The 21,208-nt window shown below is 45.3% G+C and overlaps 3 protein-coding genes across 5 annotated transcripts in view; 2 read left to right on the top strand and 1 right to left on the bottom strand.

Annotated features, from left to right (window-relative positions):
- asap1b (ArfGAP with SH3 domain, ankyrin repeat and PH domain 1b) overlaps window positions 1-8,708 on the top strand; it is a 55,081-nt gene extending 46,373 nt beyond the window's left edge. Inside the window, exons 18-28 of one of the 2 annotated variants that reach the window (XM_056299536.1) lie at window positions 422-507; window positions 1,591-1,706; window positions 1,799-1,866; window positions 2,388-2,495; window positions 2,713-2,941; window positions 5,216-5,377; window positions 5,917-5,995; window positions 6,136-6,200; window positions 6,345-6,868; window positions 8,158-8,280; window positions 8,493-8,708. In XM_056299536.1, the coding sequence (XP_056155511.1) occupies window positions 422-507; window positions 1,591-1,706; window positions 1,799-1,866; window positions 2,388-2,495; window positions 2,713-2,941; window positions 5,216-5,377; window positions 5,917-5,995; window positions 6,136-6,200; window positions 6,345-6,868; window positions 8,158-8,280; window positions 8,493-8,567 (1,635 nt within the window). In that variant the 3' untranslated portion in view covers window positions 8,568-8,708. The remainder of the gene's footprint in view (window positions 1-421; window positions 508-1,590; window positions 1,707-1,798; window positions 1,867-2,387; window positions 2,496-2,712; window positions 2,942-5,215; window positions 5,378-5,916; window positions 5,996-6,135; window positions 6,201-6,344; window positions 6,869-8,157; window positions 8,281-8,492) is intronic. The other variant, XM_056299537.1, reaches the window with a different exon arrangement.
- Window positions 8,709-10,349: 1,641 nt separating this feature from the next.
- eef1a1l3 (eukaryotic translation elongation factor 1 alpha 1, like 3) lies at window positions 10,350-12,540 on the bottom strand. The gene is made up of 7 exons (XM_056299538.1): window positions 12,397-12,540; window positions 12,143-12,322; window positions 11,771-12,067; window positions 11,545-11,695; window positions 11,051-11,307; window positions 10,716-10,950; window positions 10,350-10,622 (listed from the first exon to the last, which is right to left on the bottom strand). The coding sequence occupies exons 1-7, from the start codon at window positions 12,538-12,540 to the stop codon at window positions 10,525-10,527; spliced, it is 1,362 nt and encodes a 453-aa protein (XP_056155513.1). The 3' UTR covers window positions 10,350-10,524.
- Window positions 12,541-13,419: 879 nt separating this feature from the next.
- The window catches only part of fam49bb (family with sequence similarity 49 member Bb), a 49,794-nt gene continuing 42,005 nt past the window's right edge, over window positions 13,420-21,208 (top strand). The window contains exon 1 of one of the 2 annotated variants that reach the window (XM_056299451.1): window positions 13,420-13,488. The gene's annotated coding sequence lies outside the window, so the exon portion shown is untranslated. Of the gene's footprint in view, window positions 13,489-16,538; window positions 16,582-21,208 lie in introns of those variants that run through there. The other variant, XM_056299452.1, reaches the window with a different exon arrangement.

Raw genomic sequence — 21,208 nt, forward strand, 5'->3', positions numbered from 1 at the left:
TATCATCGTTACCTACTAGCTGTAATGTGGTGGAACTCAAAAGAAGCATCGTTAGGTTAATGCTGTACTACCCACACATTCTGCATGTGCATTTATCAATTTAATTCTCCCCCCCCCCACTCGCTCACTATCTGTCATTTTTCCCCCCACGTAATGAAATAACATCTGCACCCGGTTTTGAAACACCAATTCAGATCAAGTCCATACCTAACAACATATATCTCTATATGTGAGAGATGTGAGTGTTTGAACCTGTAGGGATGGTATTTTTAGTGGCCATTTTGTTTACTGCAGCTTGTTTAAAGACAGACAGACAGACAGAGAGAGACAGATAGAGAGAGCGAGAGAGAATGAGAATACAGAATGGATGCTGTCCAGATTGTTTCACCTTGTCTTTGCTGTGTTTTATGGCCCCCTGCAGGAAGCTGGAGAGACAGCGTTACATTACTCGGTGCGCACTGCTGACCAGACCTCGCTGCACTTGGTGGACTTCCTTGTGCAAAACAGGTAAAATCTGACATCATCCTCTGTGCCAGAATGCCAAATTGTTGTAAAAAAAAAAAAACACGTCTCTGTAATTGTGGGTTGGTGTTGATTTTTAGTTTTATGTTGTTTTTTTTTTATCCATCTAAAATAGCCCAGCAAACATAACATTTAATACCCACCGGTTTACAGCAGGGTCCAACAGTACGATATAATAATTCTTGGAAAAGGTTTAGTATCATTTAGTCTAAGTGGCTGTGTGAAAGCGGTGCTCCTATGTTGCACCACTGCGTGATAAAAAAAGATGACGTGCAGAGCAAAGCTCAGCGCTGCACAGCTCAGCGTAGATTCCCACAAGGCAAAGAGAACTGGGTCAAGCACTTGTTCTGTGCCTTAATTTATTCCCCTCTTTTTGACTGTTTACTCGCCGTTGCTCAGGCTGAATGTAACGCCGTCGAAGTGGAACTCTCCCATTAATTAATAGCTCGACCACAAAAACAGTGTCATGGTTCCTCTTTGTTATTAGATTTAACGCCTTAGCCTGTCTGGGGACTGGCAAGGACCGACACAGGGCTGTTTACCTGCTGTTAAAATTGGAGTGTAAAATGTTTTTTGTTTTTTTTGACAGGCAATTAAAGACGGCTATTAGGAGGCTGGCTTGTTTTTCTAAATCCCCAGTCTGGGCTGAGTTTTCAGTCATTTTATTGGGGTTTTTTCTCCTTTTTTCCCAATATTCACATTTATTTCCCACATAGCACTGATTTCTACTCTTACATTTATGAAAGTATTGTGATATTTCAGCAGTCACTGCTACAATCCCTTTTACTTATATTCTACCGTTGACATGGCAGCCCACTTCTGGCTTGGTAAAGAACTGGATCGTTTGTCATGAATAGTCAGCAGAACCACTTCCCACAACAGTTGTACTAAATGGAGGGAGCCTGGATAATGGTGCACCACATTAATCTGAGGATGCAGGACTGTGGAAAATAGCTTGTGTCCCCTGTCCTAACTGAATGCATACATTAATGTGTGTGTGTGTGTGTGTGTGTGTGTGTGTGTGTGTGTGTGTGTGTGTGTGTGTGTGCATGTGCATGAATCCCACAGTGGTAACCTTGATAAGCAGACGGAGTGGGGGAACACTGCCCTGCATTACTGCTGCATGTACGAGAAGCACGAGTGCCTCAAGCTACTGTTGAGGGGCAAGCCGGCCACTGACATCAGTGAGTCACACTTACTCACACTTACTCCTGTCCATGTCATCTGTACATACATATGGGAGGCTAATGGTTAATCCTTCCTGCTCCCTCCCCAGCCAATCAGAATGGAGAGACAGCTCTGGATGTTGCTAGGCGACTGAGGAACACTCCGTGCGAAGAGGCAGTAAGTATAGCTCTCTGTCAGAAACAGCATCATCTCAGCTGCAGCCTTGAATAGCAGAATAGACTCTAACGGCCAGTTGTGATACACCGGTACAACCCTCCATAGTGGATAGCCAGAAAACATGCACCTCAACCACTGGGCTGAAATTCAGTGTAGCGTTAGCTGTGGCAGATCAGATCTGGGTTGACCAATAGTAGGGCAGAATTAACACTAGATGGCAGTCAAAGGTCTAAATCTCGCTTCAGGCATCAGCATCAACGGAGTGGAAATAAGTGTTGAAGCATGTTTACTCTTAGCGTGACTGGGTATGAGAGGAGCGTGCGCTTACATAAAAGCAACACTGAATGTAATGTAAAAATTGCGTGATGGGATGTACCAAACCGCACTGTAAGGTGGTTACAACTAGTCTGCCATTGCAGAGTGTATAACTGATGTTGTCTTTGTACATATATAGTTTCCTGTGTGTATGTGTGTATTTGCACATGCATGCATGCGCGCTCATGTGAGTTTTTGTGTGTCAGCTTGTGCAGGCTGCTGAGGGGAAATTCAACCCTCACATCCATGTGGAATACGAATGGAGCCTTAGACTGGAGGAGATGGATGAGAGCGATGATGACCTGGATGACAAGGTCAGAGCAAAGCAATGCTTGGTTGTCATTTGATCAAGTCTAAGTCACGCCACGCATACTAAGCTGCTAAGGCAAACCATTTACTATTCAACCCGTAAAAAAAAAAATCGCCAGTTTTGTTTGAAGGCGCTTCAGATAAAGGATCCATCAGATGAAGAGCGGTGTCCAACTTAAATGTAATCCATCATCTGTCTTTGCTCTGTGTGTCTCATTCTAGCCCAGTCCCATCAAGAAGGACCGCTCCCCGAGGCCCCAGAGCTTCTGCCACTCCTCAAGCCTCTCCCCCCACGACAAGCTGTCCCTGCCCGGCTTCATCAGCCACAAGGACAAGCAGCAGCGTCTGTCCTACAGCGCCTTCACCAACCAGATGTACAGCGCCTCCACTGACCTCACCTCCTCCCCCGTGGCTGACGGACCCCCGCTGCCGCCCAGGAACCAGGGCAAAGGTCAGGCCTGCTGAGCCCAAGTCCGAACCTGTGCTGATGTTCATATTCAGCCAGCACCCACACTTTTATCATAGTCTAGCTTTGTAACAGTGACAGTTACTGAGCTCAGTATGAGATATCATGTTCTGCCAATCTGTGTCATGCAAATGTTAGGCTGTAATGAAATTCATCTACAGGTGATGTGGTTGCTTTACTGTGTATGGTTATCATTGAGGGAAGAGAGATGCTGCAACTTGTCATCTATGCCTGTTGAACTTTGATCCCGGGACGATCCCATGACAGAATCGGGAGCAGAACTCTCTCTCTCTCTCTCTCTCTCTCTCTCTCTCTCTCTCTCTCTCTCTCTCTCTCTCTCTCTCTCTCTCTCTCTCTCTCTCTCTCTCTCTCTCTCTTCTCATACACACAAGGAAACATTAACACATGCACGCTTACACACACACACGTGTGCACACCCTCCACTGGAATGCAATTTGTCACCACACAGATAAGAGGGCGGGAAGCAGGTGTCATTAAGAATGCTTACACAGAGAACCTTCAGGAAAGCGGTGGCTGCAGAAAAGGGCAGGAGGAGGCTGGCCGGGGCTAGTCAAGCATGTGAAAGGGAAATTAGATACACAAGACATCGAGCCCTCGTTTACCGTCCCGACAATGTTAACGCCTGATTATGTAAGGACCCATCAACCCTTCTCCATCATTACCCTAGATGCATCAGACCGACCAGCCACCGAGGCCCTGCCTGGCGCTGCAGTTTTATAATTAAGAAAAACATTCCTCCCTCTTGACAGGAGTTAAAGCTATGACAACCACAGCACAAGGGTGTATGGTCTGCACAACACAGTATATTGTTTAAAATGTCACTCTGCGGAAGCTTAAACTGCTGAAATATCCATCCTGTCAAGTCTTGTTTTTTCCTGAGGGATAAAAAAAAAAATCTGTGTGTGGTGAGATGATTTCATTTGTTCCCAATGTAAAATAACTTGCTTTAAGAATGTTCTTAAATCACCATTTGCTTGTAACTGATGACGTGACCTTCCTTCTTCTGCCGGGTTTCAAGGTATAGACACTCATTTCTGTATTAGTTCTGACATGAGGGAATCTGTTTTGGCCATAAGCTTTTCACTTGATGGCTCTTAACTAGACGGCTTGTCGAGATGGACATTTTTTCGGTAGTGTAGAGTATCGTACGGGCAGCACAGGTTTGGTTTCAGTGGGTGCTGGAAAGCCTTGCTCTCAAGGCTAGCTTTGTGCTATTTCTCCTCTTTTTTGCTTTGCTTGCCACTGATAAGATTTCATCTTGTGCTTTTACAGTGTGTGGGAGCAGCTCCTTTAAGACTGACATATATTCTCTCCCACACTCCTCATCTCGCTCTTTGTTTCTCTTTTTTTCCCCTCTCTATTCTTTCAGCTCCACACTTGGCATTCCTTGGCTCTCACTCGCACTACGCCACTCTGGCTGGCACTCGACCATACATCAGTGAATATCCTTTTGTTTTTGTTTTTTTACGTTCTTCCCCCTTATTCGGCTCCGTGCCTCCATATCCAGTTCTCCCCTCAGTTGTTCTTCCTTTTCCAGCTCAGTATGTAAGGGTGGTGGTGTTTTTGGTAATAATATTGACTGTGTAGGCTCGCCATGTCTGGCTAATAATTTCTTTGCCTACATGCGGTTTTATCACAGTGAAATCGAGTCCCGCCATCCCTGAGCTGTAAAGTTACATCACGGCTGACTCCTTCCTCTCTGGCTGAGTTCTCTATTAGCTGTCCTTCGTCCGACCTGAATGTAGATTGATAGCAAGCGATAAGCGCTTTTTGGACTGTAGATTCCTAATAGAAAAAAAGGCACGCTGATCGACACGCCCGCCTTTCCCAAAGAGAGATACCCAGAATGCAACACACCCACAACCCTTTGACGTGCCTCTTTCTGTCTTCAATTCCACACGCTCCTGTGTAATGTGTTTTGCAGTATTTTTTGTTTATTGTCATTAATTTTGTTGTAACATGTCGCACCAAATTTATCCAGAAAATGTTGACGGTATATCTGACAACGAAACTCTTCCCTCTTTGCCCTGTTTTATATGTTTCCCCCCCCTCTCTGACCATCCATCTTGGTTAACTCCTCTCCTCTGTGCTCCCTGTACCAACCTCAGCTTCTCCAGTTCCTGTTGGTAAACTTGAATGATGGGTACCGCTCCAGAGGGTGGTATCCGGGGTGACGGGATGTTTGACACCCATCATTCTCCCCATTACCTCATGTGTTTTTATGTGTCATTCCACCAGCTCCTCCCTCATCTGGCCCTCTCTCTACACTCACGCCCGGAGGCAGCTCCACCCTGTCCAAGAAGAGACCTCCACCCCCTCCCCCCGGACACAAACGCACCCTGTCTGACCCACCCAGCCCGCTCTCTCACAGTCCACACAGTAGAGGGGGCATGACTGGGGGTGAGACTCAAACACACACGCAGTAGGGCTGCTTTCACATGGACCAAGCCGGCTCCTGGTCTCAACACCACCCCCCACTGATATTCACTGACATTAGGTTATCATTTTATAAATGGAAAGCCAGGAATGAATAGGTTGAGTTCCGTGTAAAAAAAAGAAAAAGTCATAACGTTTAAAACATTTACGCCATTCTGTCCATCCCACACTAGATCGAAAAGTTAGCTGTTGTTGACTAGAAGACAAGGAGAGTGACAGAAATCAAACACATCTTAGGATGAATTGGCAATCTGGTGTTTAATAGGGATGCTGCTGCTGTTCGCACACCACCAAGCGACCAAGGAATAGCTCGTTTTGAATTTGACTATAGCTGCAGGATTCGCCCACACTAGCTTATGGAAAGCTCAGCCAGAATCCCCCCCCCCCTTATTATTTTTTTTGACCATCATAGCAAATTTTATTATTTGTGCATCAAAATAATGTGTATTTACCATTATTTGTCATGAATAATGTATTTATCACCATCCATGTCAAAATTTTAGGAAGTGACTCCACTCCTCCACCCATTAGCAAGATGTCTCCGGTATCGAACAAGTTTGAGGGCATTCCACAGCAACAAAGGTATCACATACACAGCTGGCAAAGGTTTAAGGTTAACGAGAGACCTTTCAGGAAATTTTAAATGTACTATATTCTGTAGTCATGTCTGTTTTGTGTATATTGCATTTGTTTTCTAACTGTATTTGCACCTCTCTCCTCAGCACTACGTCAAGCAACACAAAATCCACACTTGGTCCAAGAGTCCTCCCCAAACTACCTCAAAAAGGTAAAGATATTAATAATGGCTTTTTGCTGCCATCCGCTCCTACTTTTCATTCTAATTTAAGTTATAGTTGTTTCAAAAGAACGAGTTCACAGTGTAAATGGTTGGGGTTAAAGTAACTAACCTTACATGCTTCTGCTTCTCTAGTGGCGCTGCGAAAGATTGATACTATACACCATCCATCTATGGAAAAACCCAGCATTCCTCCAGAGGTCTTCCAGAAGTCTCCGCCAGGATCTGAAACCCCCCAGAAGGCTCCGCTGCCTGAAAAGCCTCAGCTTGGGGACTTGCCCCCGAAGCCTCAGCCCTCTGACCTGCCGCCTAAACCGGGAGAACTGCCCCCGAAGCCCCAGCTCTCTGACCTCCCTCCCAAACCTCAGCTGGGAGACCTACCGCCCAAACCCCAGCTCAAAGACCTCCCTCCCAAGCCTCAGCTCACAGACATTCCCCCCAAACCCGGAACAGCTGAGCCCGCTCCCAGGCTGCCTCCTGGGGAGCCTGCCCCAAAGCCTCAGCCTCAGCCTCAGCCTCAGCCTCAGATTCAAGACCCGCCATCGCCCAATCAGCAAGCAGATACAGTGACGCCCTCCCAACAGCCCAGCGAGGACACCAATGGCAGCCCGGCGGGGACTGCAGAGACACCTGTGCCCCTCCCCAGGAAGATCAACACGGTAAACACGTCCCCTTCTCAAACGTACTTTTCACATGTTGTATTTGAAAACACAATAGAGCTTTCTAGTTAACAAAGCTTATTTTATTTTAGTGCTGCAACTAACGATGATTTTGATAGTCGACTAGTCATCGATTATTGAAACGATTAATCAACTAGTTGGGTAATGAATTGCACAAAACAATAGCTCATGTCATTGACCATCATGTTTAGTATCGACTCGGTGAGGGCAGTCGTTTGCTGCGGTGTACACGTCTGCTTCTTTTGCATAAAGCCATCCACATGGTACCTTTACTCTTCTTTGGAGTCGGACTGCATAAACGTTATTAAAAAAAGACATTTGTCAGGCAAAAGGGTAACGTTACTCTTTTAAACTCTTAGAATCCTGCACGCCGGTATAGACGGAGTTGTATTGGCTCTATGTTAATGTTAAAAGTCAAGACAACCCTGTATAGCTAGCTAGCTAACAAGCTAACTATCTTACCGAGGCATCGTCCAGATGTCCAACGTGCCTCCTCTTCACATGTTCGTACATTATTGAGCTGCTCCCATGATAAGCAAGGTCCACCTTATAAATCTTGCAGGTAATCCTTTTCTTTGCCAAGTTGAGGGTGAAATGCTCCCAGACTTTAGATGTTTTAGGACGCGATGGCGTTGCGTCGGCTGGCACCATTTTACTGTTTTGTTTACCTGTCCTGTCGCTTCCATTCCCGGTTGCTTTTGTGCATGTGCAGCTCTCAGAGAGTTGGAAAGGGAGTGGGATGCCTCACTCCGTAGCTACTTCCATCGCCAGCTCCAGTGAAACGATGTTTATTTCAGTTCCACAGCGTGAAATACATGCACGATGATGTAACCGACGAATTGTCGACAATTAAATTCGATGGCAACTAATTTTGTCATCGATTTTTGTCGACTACGTCGATTAATAGTTGCACCCCTATTTTATTTAGACACCACCCTCTGGTGCTTGAGACTCAGTCCCTGTGATCTGAAATGGGACTGCTGCCTCATAGAGTGCATCAATCCAATTTTAACTTTGCGCTTTCCTTTTAAGGTCATTTTGGTTGAATATGTGTCCAGCGATGCTTTCTTGGCCGGGTTCTCTCAAAAAATAGATTTTGATCTGATTTAAAAAAAAAAAAAAGTTTAATCGGAAAATAACTTATTTAACAAACGTATTTAACAGTGTGAAACGATATTGTATCTAACAGTATAGCTTGATTTGATGTTAAACAAATCTGTGTGCTACACTTTCGTCACTCATGAGAATTCTGTCGTTTTCATGTCCAGGGGAAGAGCAAAGCTCGCCGGGTGAAAACCATCTATGACTGCCAGGCTGATAATGATGATGAACTGACATTTGTGGAAGGAGAAGTGATCATAGTTACAGGAGAAGAGGACCAAGAGTGGTGGGTAAGTACACTTCAACGACTTCAACACAGATACGTTGTCGTTTCCAGCAATCACACATTGTAAACTACAAAACTCTCAGATTCAGCAGCCGTCAGTCTTGGCTACATGCAGGATGGCTCAATGGCAAACACAGACCAGGAAAAACACGGAACACAGAAACGCCATGATGTTCTCCTGTCCTCACGTGGTTTCTCTTAAACCTTTCCTTCCAGATTGGCCACATTGAAGGGCATCCGGAGAGAAAGGGGGTGTTCCCTATGTCTTTTGTGCACATCCTGAGTGACTGACAGCCAGAAAGACTTGCACTAAGCTCCCCCCACCCACCCACCTGAGTCGAGGGGTTTTGTAAATAGCTACTGTAACACCCCCTTGTCGCAAGACTAAAGGAGTTCTAAAGGAAAAAAAAAACAACAAAAAAAAAAAAACAAGAAACCTAAGGAGGTTCATCTACCCATGGATGCCGTACGTCCATGCTGTATAAAAGAATGCGTGTATTCTTCCCTTACCAGTATTATCTTAACCCTATAGCACGGCTATAACAAAGCCACTCTCCTAGCACTTACCTAAAGTCTATGTTTATGCTGTTACTGTGTATATATGTATGTAAATATATAAATGTGTGTGTGCGTGTGTGTGTGCGTGTGCGTGTGTGAGTGTGTATACATGTTTTATTGTACAAAACATGTACCAGTAACAATGATCTCTACTCATCGGATTAAGCATCAGGACGGTAGAGTTTGAATTTTATCTGTATTAATTTTACTGGCCACTAAGTAATTATCAGCCTATATTTCTGGAAATGGAATGTGAAATAGCTCATGTCACACTATCCGTGTCTTGCATCCCTGTTAACCACCATACTTGACTGACGGGGCGGAGGAGTCCCCCCCGCTGATCTTCCCCCACATAAAACAAAACAAAAAAAAAACCAAAAAAAAAACGGCTATTCATCTGATGTGTCCCTTGTTCTTGCTTGCTTTGTGTGTACACGTATTTTGATTGTTTTACAGTATAGAAACCTGCTGCTACTGTGTGGAATATCAAAGCCTGTGGTTCACCGTAGGTCACAGATTTACTCCTTGTTACACTGTTCACCTTGTGTATGCCGTGTGTGTGCAACTGATGTCACCTCCACAGTCCTTTGACCTTTCTGTGCATGGTGTAACAATGACTGGAACTGAGTGAAGTGCTGCGTTTGAAACGCTCACCTCAGGGTTTGAAGAACCACTATTAAGCAGGACAAGAAATGATATCCTCTTACAGCCAGTAATCACGTGGGAAGCTCAAGAAAAAGGACTTCATAGCAATAACAAATTTTACAGCCTAATGTTCTATTCATGACCTCCTGTGTTAAATGCTGAACTGTCATGTTTCATCTAGCAACGGGTTTATGCCACTTGTACTATGAATTTGATTTTGTCATGAACCAATGGTCCGGTATTGTTGAAAATCCCTGAGGGACATTTTAAAACATCAAGTTTGTGATCAACACTAGTCTTAATGCTGAGTGGACTTGGAAAAAAAAAATGAAAATAAGGGACCCATTGTAACTGCACCCAGTCTTCACTCACCAACTGCAGTTTTTTTCCATGTAAAACAAAGCCCATCATTCCATTGTATTAAAGTGCTGTACTAAATAACATCCTGCTTCTTTAACTGATTTGGGTCGAGCGCAAGGCAACTTCTGCATTCAAAATGTGACATTTAGGCATGAGATTTTGCAGCATTCAAGTTATCCAATATGCTGTCCAGGGGTTCACATCATTGCCTCCAGCTCTGCACCACAGGGTGTGCAGCTGGCAGCACTCTGGGTCCGGGGAACCAGTCAGAGTAATGTGGATGTGATTGAGTGTGGGCAATTGCGTGCAGTAGGTTTCCTGATGAAACCTGCAGCTGGCTGGGTAATGTTTCAGCAACTAGCAGCATGGAGATGGCTAATCCACTAGCTTGTGCAATGGTAGGAACACAGGAAAACAAGACAGGTCAAAGTTGTGGTGACAAGATTTGCAATATTGAAACTGGGCAGAGGGCAAACAAACCATTTGCAACAACAGATGCAGTTTAATCACACCAACATATGAAAGTAACCTTTGTACACCGAAGCCTCAATGAGAACCCTTATTTTAAAGCTTTTACAGTTCTCAGTAAACCAAAATGACATTTCCAATTTTTCAGGACTCAAAAACTGCTTTTAAACAAATGTGTTACAATTCCACAAGGTTTTTAACCAAACCCTTTCATTCATTATGCATGCTGTTTAAGCTTGGATCCTTGGGCCTTCTCCACAGACTTGATGACACCTACAGCAACAGTCCGCTTGAGGTCCCTTGCTGCAAAGCGACCTGTGGAATAAGCAACAGTATGAACAAGGTCAACTTTCGGTGCCAAGACTGGGGGGGGGAAGAAAAAAAAACTGAAGCGGAGTGATACAATACCCAGGGAAGGATACGTATAGAAGCTCTCCACACAGAGAGGCTTCTTGGGAACCAGTTTGACTGTAGCGGAGTCACCGGACATCAGTATCTGTGGAAGGTCCTCCAGCTTTTTCCCTGTTCGCCGGTCCAGCTTCTCCTTCAGCTCGGCAAAGCAACAGGTCACATGTGCAGTGTGGCAGTCGAGGACCGGAGAGTAGCCAGCCTTGATCTTCCCTGGATGGTTCAGGATGATGACCTATACAGGGGAGATGGCCGACAGTTTTAAGACCGAATTCACAATGCTGGAAAGTCAGACGCACGTCCCCAGCAGTCAGGGTTGGCTGCATCGTATCCACCTGAGCAACAAAACTGGTGGCGTCTGTGGGAGGGTCTTCCTTGGCATTGCCAGCCACATCTCCACGGCGGAGGTTCTTTGCAGACACGTTCTTGATGTTGAAACCGATATTGTGCCCTGGCAGGGCCATGCCCAGACCCTGATGGTGCATTTCAATCGACTTGACTTCAGCTGTGAGCTTGGCAGGGGAGAACATCAGGGTCATGCCAGGCTTCAGGATCCCGGTTTCAATTTTACCCACAGGCACCGTTCCCACTCCTGTAATGTTTAATAAGGAGTTAAAAATCATGGTAACCTCACCTTATGTGCAAGAAGCAGAAACTCAAATCCATTTTATTAAAACAGCTGAATCCCCACCCCCCGAGACTTTGCATCTGAAGCCAACTTTAAGACTTGTTCTTCCACAAGGCTTGAAAATTTGAGGGGCTGTGGTGCAAGTTGGGGGTCGTTCACAGGCCAGCAAACTGCTGAAATCAGAGGTGCATCAATACTGACCTCCAATTTTGTAGACATCCTGCAGAGGCAGGCGTAGGGGCTTGTTCATGTTGCGCACCGGAGGCTGAACGGAGTCCAGGACTTCCAGTAGAGTTCTGCCACTCGCATAGCCTCCCCTTTGTTTGACTCTCCAGCCTTTGTACCAGGCCATCTGTGTAGAAACATTTTAGACTTGCATATCAAGTGATGGAGAAATTGATTTTATTTCCCCCCCCCCCAAACTTACATTTTGGGTGGGGCTGATCATGTTCTCCCCCTTCCAGCCAGAGATGGGGACAAAAGGCACAGAGGCAGTGGCATAGCCGATCTTCTTGAGAAAGACGCCGACGCCTCGCACCACCTCCTCGAAACGCTTCTGGCTGTATGGCGGCTCGGTCAAATCCATTTTGTTGACCAACACGATCATTTGCTTTACACCAAGCGTGTAAGCCAGCAAGGCGTGCTCTCTGGTTTGCCCGCTCCTCGAGACGCCGGCCTCGAACTCGCCTTTGGCTGCGGACACCACCAACAGGGCAACGTCAGCCTGCAACGACACGCGCGACGACAACGCTCATTACCACTGCAAGGTCGCCTCCCGGGTGCTCGTCAGACTGCTCACCTGAGTTGTTCCCGTTATCATGTTTTTGATGAAGTCACGGTGACCCGGCGCGTCGATCATAGTGATGCTGTACCTCTGCGTACTGAACTTCAGCAGGGACACGTCGATGGTGATCCCTCGTTCCCGTTCGGCTTTCAGCTTGTCCAGCAGCCAGGCGTATTTGAACGAACTCCTGCCCATCTGCAAAAACGGCGAGGCTCGTCAGATTTGGCACACCCTGCACCGGAGCAGGTTCAGTTGGCCCCCTTACATACCTGGGCTGCAGCGGTCTCGAACTTCTCAAGTCTCCTCTTGTCGATGCCGCCACATTTGTAGATGAGGTGGCCCGTGGTGGTTGACTTGCCACTGTCCACGTGGCCAATTATCACCACGTTGATGTGGATTTTCTCCCTTCCCATTGCTAAAGGGCAGATTTGACGACCGAAACAACGATAGATTCCACTCTCTTTTTTTTTCTCTTCCCCCAAAATTGGAGGACTTTATAGACATGAAACAAGCCACACCTGCGACAGTACACAGGTGCTGCGCATTACTGTAATCACTAAGATCTCTTGAGGGTGTAACTGAGTTACATTTTCTTAATAAAACACACGCACACACACACACACAAGGATAAGGACATGAATGAACTGGCGATTATTTCAGCGAGTAAGACTTGAAACTAGGGATATGGTCTGACAACATGGTGTAAGTCGTGTTTTGGACCACATTACCCGAGTATGCACGATCCATCTTTATTTAATCTTGTAGTTGGGGGCAATTTTGATTCTGTCCGCTAAGTTGCAACTTAAAGACGATTAAAAAAAAGTCAACAGTGAAGTTGAGGACAAAGTAAACCGGTCTGTGCAGTAGTCTGCAAAAGTCTGCAAAACCCATGCTTTCTGCTAGGCCTATAGGATAAACCCCTTCTACCTTTATTCATATCGGCTCTTAATCTGCTGTTTAATTGATCACGGGTTCCATCTCTTATCCTTTTACATCCTCTAAACTCAAAATTTTTCCGTTTATTTTGTTTATTTATTCCGTTTTCCTCCTTATTGCCCTCTTCTCAGCCGTCCACTTCCACGCTTTGGTGAGGCGTACAGCATTTCGTTTGAACGGGCGTTCGCATCCCGGACGGGCGGGGGTCGGGCTGGTTTCACGACGGCGAACGGGTCTCAGAAGGTGACGGTTCACGCCCGGTCCGCTTCGCCCGATAACTTAAATCGAACCCTCCTTTCATTCGAGAGCGCCGTGACGCTCCGTAACCGACCCGGAAGTGGCAACAGCAAATCGCTTTTCTCTTGAGCCCCCACAGCTAGCGTGGTATTCAGACGGCGACTCCCGTTTTCTCTGCCAGCTTCTAGGTAAGGCTATGTTCTTCTAACTTTGTTATTCCCTACGTGTTCCCCCACAAACGGCCTCGTCTTCCCACCAGTTGCCATTCGGTCGCGCTTTGTTTTCAAAGTATTTGTATTTCAGAGACATATTAAGTCACTGTACTTGTGAGTGTGCCCCGGTGGAAAATCAAAACCTTATGAGGCGAAGTTCGTTAATTGTGATGAAAGCGCCGGAAAATCATAATGGCGTTGAGCGTTGTGCCGAAGGGACGTCAAAAAACATATTAACTTCCCGTTTACACATCGCACAGCTACGCTTATCCGAGCTTCCTACATTTGCGACCAGAGGCACAGAATTGCTGCATGTTTGACCCATATTAGGTTATCAATGGTGCTTGACCTCATCCGCTATAGGACCAGAATAAAGTACTTGGTCCTCAGCTAATCATATGACTGGGATGATAACCGTATGCTAGTAGATGCTTCGTTTGGATACGCATACCAAACACGAGTCAGCAATGCCTCAAAGGCAACACTAGCATAGGAACAGCTGAGGTGGCTCTGACATCTACTATTTCATCGGAGGATACGACACAGTCAGAGAAAGCTGCAAGAATGATCTGTCCAGTCAGAGTTTCCCATTGTCCTTTCTGTCTCTGCCTTGCCGACGGTGTAAACAGTTGTCTAGCTTTGCTCCAAAGCATGACCACCAACAGCAGACAAAAATCAGTGGATTTGTTTGGGGGTAATCTTTGAATCTTGACAAGCAACTCCTTGACTAAACTATGCTCATGTGCTGACCGAGTCAGAGTGATCTGTTGAGATAATACACTTAGAATTCGAACTGCTTTCTGTCAAGCCAAATCACAGAAAGGTCAATAGATTGCCTCACATCCGATTTCTGTACATCGTACACATTTCGCCCCCCCCCCCGGAAGTGGAAGCGACACATCCAGCACACCGGATTTGTTGGTACAATGATAGACTAGTGCATCCAAAAGCACTGTGGTTTTGATGCAGTGAGAAAGTTGGTGTCTCACGTCTCCAGCTCTCGGCTTGTGCAATTATTATTGTGCCATTCCCCTGGCTGATGAGGCATTTTAATAGTAGCAGGCTGTCTCCATAAGAGAGGAGGCGGGTTGAACGGGTGCACGGCATTCTTATTTTACGAGATGAGTTTGCACCATGAAAATATGGACTAATTTAAGTCAAGAGGATTTAACCCAGCAATCAGCCCACGTTGGCTGATGCCTCCACTTTCTCACACTGTAAACTTTTACAGCTTTTGAGATGGTTGAGGTGAGTGCCTGTCAGCTAGCACATGTAGACGTCTTATTTCCCCTCTCTTGTGTCATTGAAGAAATGGTTCTTGTTGAGCTGTTTTGAATGGTAATTATAGCGTACTGTACATTTTTTTTGTTGCAAATCAGAGGGAAAACTGCCCCAGTCCTTTTTTTAATGGATCTATGTATGTAGTTGATGTGTGGCTCCCCATTTGCTGGCAAAGGTAAGACTGACAATGCCTCAACATTCAGATTGGATTTTAATGTTTCTGTCTGCATCCACACCCTGTTATTTAGATTTTCATTCATATATATAGTGTGTGTTTTATATATATATATATATATATATAGTGTATAAATACTATATATAGTGTATATAGTGTACACACACATGCACACATATATATGTATACATACATACATATACATTCTATACTAACTGGAAGTGAAGTGTGTATGAAAGTAGGAAGTCTTAACCTTACTCTTTACGATGAGAACTTCTCTTCAGCAGACTGAAGATTCCCTTCATACGCTGCAAATCAAATTACACATACAGCTGTAAATCTGCGTTGGAAAATAAATGGCTTTTGAGAATAAGGCGACAAATTGGTTTCCTTTGTTTATACTGCGATATTTATGGTTGTGGTGCCATGCACTGTTGCATAGTGCTGTTATTGTGGCTTTATTTTTTTCTGAACTTGCATGCATTTCTCCATCTTTCATATTAACGTGTCGTGGACTGTAGAAGGATTGTGGCCCCAGTTTAGTATGAAAATACGTCTTCAGTGGAAGTGGTGCAGTTATGCTCCTCACACGGTTAACACTTTTCTCTCCGTTGACATAAAGTTGATGTTTCTTTTGATTGAATTTACAGATGACTTCCACCCATCTGCTTCACTAGAGTTTGCACTGCATCATCATTAGTGATTACTAATGGATAAATGTACTGTAGGCTGTTGCAGGGATACAGGAAGTAGGCTGCAGGAACTCCTTCACAGCATAGATTTGTGCTCTGCTTGTAAAAAAAAAGAATAGACGAAAGGAATCGGGAGGAGAAAACGCAGATCTCTTTGACCTGGTGTGTCATCTCATCAATCCCGTCAACTCCGATCTACTTTGAAGGCCATTTCTTTATATGTATGCTGACGACTTAGGGATGGACCACAGCGCTGCCTGTTGCAGACGACTAAGGTTTGAATGCTCCCTGTTTGTCATGAAGCGCTTTTCTTTTTTTTCTTCTATGAGTGACGTCTTGAGGGCTCATGGTGTTGGCCACGCCCAGTGTGAGGAAGCGACGGACGGCGGCCGCTCGTCTCTCGCCGGGGGGGAATAAGCACGCTGTCCGCCTGCGAAAACGCCGGGTATCGGTGCTGTGACCCGCCGTCTCCACACACACACCACACGGTGCTCCGGGTTTTATCCCGCTGCCGGGGATTTTTTACTTTTGTTTATTGTTTGTGTTTTGTTTATTTGTTTTTTTTTCCAACTGATTATTCGTCGGTACGTTCGCCGCTATGTGACCTGCGGACGAAAGTCTGCACAAAGTGAACTTAAATCGCGTGCGCGCGCGTCAGTGCGCGCGTCCGTGTGTCGCGAAAGTCAGTTATTTAACGCCGCCGTCCGTGTCGTGACCGGTGGCACGTGGAGGAGGACGCCTCATCAGTTGTTATCGTCCATTTATTTTGCCTTGCCTGCGGGCGTTATCATCGACGAGCCTTCCTTTCAAACCAAAAACCAAACGGAACAAAAACCCGGAGGGATGTTGTGTGAATGTTTCGCTCACGACCGACAAGGCGCACTTGACGTTTTGCGGAAATAGGCGTCTGGACTTGTGTACGTACGTATTGCCTTCGTTGAACACGTCAGTGGCCTTTTTGATGGCGTTCATCTCCAACTTTCATGTGTCGTGTGTCTCTCCTGCAGCACACACTGTGTCAATGTCTTCATGCATGCTCAGTGTGACCTTTATTTACCCCACTTACTGTTGCTGTCGTGTTAGTGCCGTTTTCCCTTTGCAGTGCTGTGTATTTATTTATGTTTTACTGAGCTTACTTTTTTCTTAGTATAAAGTGCGTCGAGACGACTCGGCGAAGTGCACTTGAAGTAAACTTTATTCATCAGTCGGTTACGGTGACTGGCAGCAAGTCAGCATGACGTGTGGGTTTGCAGAGAAGGTGGAGATGCCGTAACCTTTGCTGGGAAATGATGCTTACTCTGCAGAATTTGATGTTTGCATCCTCTCTGAGTCTACTTCTGAAATGCAAACGTTAATGTATGCATGTTAACATAGCTTTACCCGGAACAAATGGTGGGTATTGGCCGTTCTGTTGGTGTCTCTTATATGGCTGTAGAAGTCTATATACCTTGTGATGGACAAACGTCAAACTTGAATTTGGTCCACAAGAGCATGAAGGACACATTTTGGACATGAAGCATGAAGGACACACTGTGCGGCACCCAACTTTGCGATATCTGCCAAGTAATACAGATCTCAGTTTGTCATGGACTCCTCATCGTTCTGTACAGAGTAATCTTACACCCAGCCAGCTCTCTCTCTCTCTCTCTCTCTCTCTCTCTCTCTCTCTCTCTCTCTCTCTCTCTCTCTCTCTCTCTCTCTCTCTCTCTCTCTCCATCTCCATCTCCAGTGCATGTCGGTGCTTGTGACTGAACATTAGTCACCCGGTGGGGAAGCTTGTAGCAGGCCTGTTTGTACAGACCTGTGAACTGATTGCACTTTCAACATTTCCGTTTCTTGACACTATTGGCAACTGCAGAACTGCAGGTTACCAAGTGGTTATTGTTCAGGTTTTTATGAGTGCCTTTTGGTATCGATTGTGCTGACTGTGTGTGGAACGCAAAGGTTGAATAGTGCCTTTTTGTTTCAAACCTCTCATTGGCAACAACATCCGCAAAAACTATAGGAAGTAGGGTGTAGTTCCCCCCCCCCCCCCCACACACACACACTTTGTTGTGCACACGTTCATTGAAGTGGATCGTTACTAACAGATGCTGGCTGCTATTACATAAAATGAGCAGAGTAGAGACAATCTGGCTGTAGAGGTCCTGGTTGTGGTGATGTGGGTTCGTAGCCCTTAGCCAAGGTGTCAGGTTTGATGTTTGCCTGTGATGTGCATGAGTCAGTTGTGTGCACCAGCCTCAGATCTGGAGCACTGGCTGGGCTCTGGTAGACTGGAGCATTCCTCTCAACTCTCTCAATCCCTCCCCCCCCCCCCCCCCGCCTTGTGATGTAGCCAAGCTGAGCCCTGGGTGTACACGTAATGAAAAGAAGGCACAATCTCGTACCCCCCACCCCCCCATGGAGATGCGGTCTAACGGAGCCGCTCATCTGCACAGAGCTGCAAAAGGATGTTTACATCTATTGCTGTGCGAGTATGTGATCCAGACATGGAAAAATGCAAATGTACAAAACACTCAGCATAACACTATAAATACCTCGGCCCTCGTAAAGAATAAAAGCTGCATTGTTGTGTATCTTAGCCCCTCCCCACACCCAAAACACACACACTCTCACATATAGGGATGGGCACCAATTACCAAAACTTTCAATGTGCCGATATGGTCCGCGCTAACAGTGCGTCTTATTGTTGCCACCGGTTGCGTAAATATACACAAGTAATTTTCCATAGCAGGTGATAGTCAGCTAAGAGTAGTCACGCATTCAACCAGAAAGGGCGGATATGCAGTTTTTTGTTTTCCCTACATGAAAAGTTGATTAAAGCCCGTGTCAGCCAATAATGCTTTAAAGCTGTTTGTACTGCACATGTTCCAGTACATTATTCAGTACGCTGCTATTATTCATATTGTGTTGATGTCCATGTAGTGTTGCAATGAAATCTTTCTATTGATCATATATGATGGTGGTGCTGAAATTTGGCCAGCAATAATAACCCCACCTCCCCCTTTCCCCCCCATAACTACATTACCTCAACAGAAAGTACGAGTATCAATAAATTCCTGACTATGCCCAACCCTGACTCGCATGCTCGTCCAGACCCATACGAAATGGCATGAGGTTATACTGCTAGTGTCTAGTTTGTTGGTGAAATGGCGGACACAGCAAGTGAACTTTGGCACGAATCAGCCTGGTAGTCATAGGCTGGTTTCCTATCCAGGCTGTGATGAGTTTTATCATGGGATGCTTATTCAGAAAGGATCTCTTGTGGCCGCCTACATATCACTGGGCGCTGTAGTAGAGGGATGTTGCCACAGATGGCATACCAGCAGGGTAGAAATTCACTTTTCACACCATACTACGTACTGCCCCCACACCAAACACTCATCCTTGTGCTGTGTCTAAGCTGTTGTATAACATTTAAGAGGACATTTTTGTTTCGGCATCTACGATGACGGAAGTTAAACCGTTTCCAGGTCTTGACAGAAAATGTTTGCACATTGCACAAAAAGTCTGGACATAGAAATTTGGGGAAAAAAAAAGATGAGGGGAGAAATGTGTGAGTGTATATAATTCTTGTTATTGAGCCATGAAACGTGGGATCTGGAAAATGTATAGAAATGAAAAAAAATGACAGTTTTGTTGGAAAACTGACCAAAAGGACAGCAGGTTTTTAACACCTTTTTTTTTTTAATATATATTCTGGTGCTCAATATCCTTGCATAAACTCACTAAACTTCTGAACAAGTGTTCATTAGGAGAGGTGTGACTACGTGTAATTATAATACATCCATCAGGGCTCCAGACTAACTTTTACATTGGTTGCTCTGGTGCGCCTAACTTTTTCATTTAGGTGCACCAGCACATCATTTAGGTGCACCCGAAATTTTTCACCGTGCATTTTGGCACCGCAATAATAGATTTTAAGCTTTTAACTTTCTTTTTTTTTTTGTCAGTTCCTATACACATTGGTGTAACTGGCACCACAGCATTTTTCTTGATGGGGGGGGGATTCATCAATAGTTCTCTTCATTTTGAATTACCGGTACGTTTTGAGGTTGGGATATCGTTCAAGACTACAGGGCGTGGTCTCACGCATGCCTTACTTTTCCCACCCGCATTCCACGAAGACCCACCCTACTCTGCCTCTGATTGGCTAGTACCGGTTGCCTTCGTTGGTTAGGTTTAGGCATGAGGAGTGAGATGGTTCGGGTAAGAATATCAAAGATGGAGCCAATCAGAGGCAGAGTAGGATGTCGTCGCAGAATGCGGGTGGGAGAAAATAACGCAATACACACACATGCACACTGTTGCAACCAATGAAAATATTTACTCACACTTGACAGATTTTTGGTCGCATGTGTGACCCTGGAGTCCCGTTCATAAGGCATTGTTTGGTGCTAGGCGACACAACTAAATTTTTTTAGGACTCGCAATGGCTCACTCAAAACAACAGTGGCTGCACAAGGCACCTGATTGCTTTTGGCACTTCTGTATCACCAGCCATTGTAATTGATATGTCAGCGTTTTCTTTATATGAAATGACGCTGGAGAGAGGTAAATGGGGAGTGCGCTGCTCCAAAAGCTTGTGTAATGGTCTGCACACACACACGCAATCTTGTGAGATGGGAATCTGTCTGAAAGAGTCCCTGTATCTGTTGATGATAAAGTGACCTGGCCCTCCTCTCCCTCCCCATCAGTATTGGGTGAAGGCCGGGTTGAAAAAAGGTGCCTTGTTTGACTTGTACTGTTTTGTGTATTTTGATCTCTATGCGTTGGCTTTTCTTTTCTTTTTCCACTTTTGTTTTGTCTCAAAAGTTTTGTTTTGGTTTGATTTGATTGATAAAGTATAAGAAAGAGGTAGGACCAGAAAAGTTCTTTACTTCATCCTACGCCCTTTTCAACCATGGTCCAGTTATTACTTGTGTTGTTACAGAGAGTTTGCAAAAAATCTTGACTATTATTTCCATTTGTGCTTGTATCCCTGCCTGTGTATTTTGCTATTTTAGCATGTTCGACATAAAAATCAGTCTGAAATCAATCTGAATCTGAAAGGTCCCGCAAAATGGCATTTAAGGGGGGCGATTTTTGTGTGGGGAGGAAGTTTGCCTAAAGCCGATAATGTTCATTGTTTAGAAGATGGTGGACATCATAGATGAACCGGTCATCAGGAGCACCAGGACAAATCCCGGTGGGCCGGTCACTCTCTGGGCCGCTTGAGCAGCCCATTTTTTTTCCTTGAGCAGCCCACTATACAAAAACGAGTGAGTGAGATGCGTCATCGGCCCACTTTAATTATGCACCAGTCCACATCCTCCTCTTCAACACCCCCACTACCACTTGTACTGTGGGTGGACCTGGGCCCACATATTTGGCACTGAGGCCCACCCAATCAGAAGGCTTCCTTTTTGCAGGACCATGCAGTGAATAGCAGTCAATGAATACTATTTCAATTCTTCTTTATTGTTTACCATATGATGATAGGTCAGATGTTTTGAGTGGCTAGTGCATTTCGCAAATGCCAGATTGTGAGCAGCCCCTTCCTCTTTCA

Source organism: Lampris incognitus, chromosome 19 (assembly GCF_029633865.1).
Source record: "Lampris incognitus isolate fLamInc1 chromosome 19, fLamInc1.hap2, whole genome shotgun sequence".
In the NCBI taxonomy this organism is placed as follows: domain Eukaryota; kingdom Metazoa; phylum Chordata; class Actinopteri; order Lampriformes; family Lampridae; genus Lampris; species Lampris incognitus.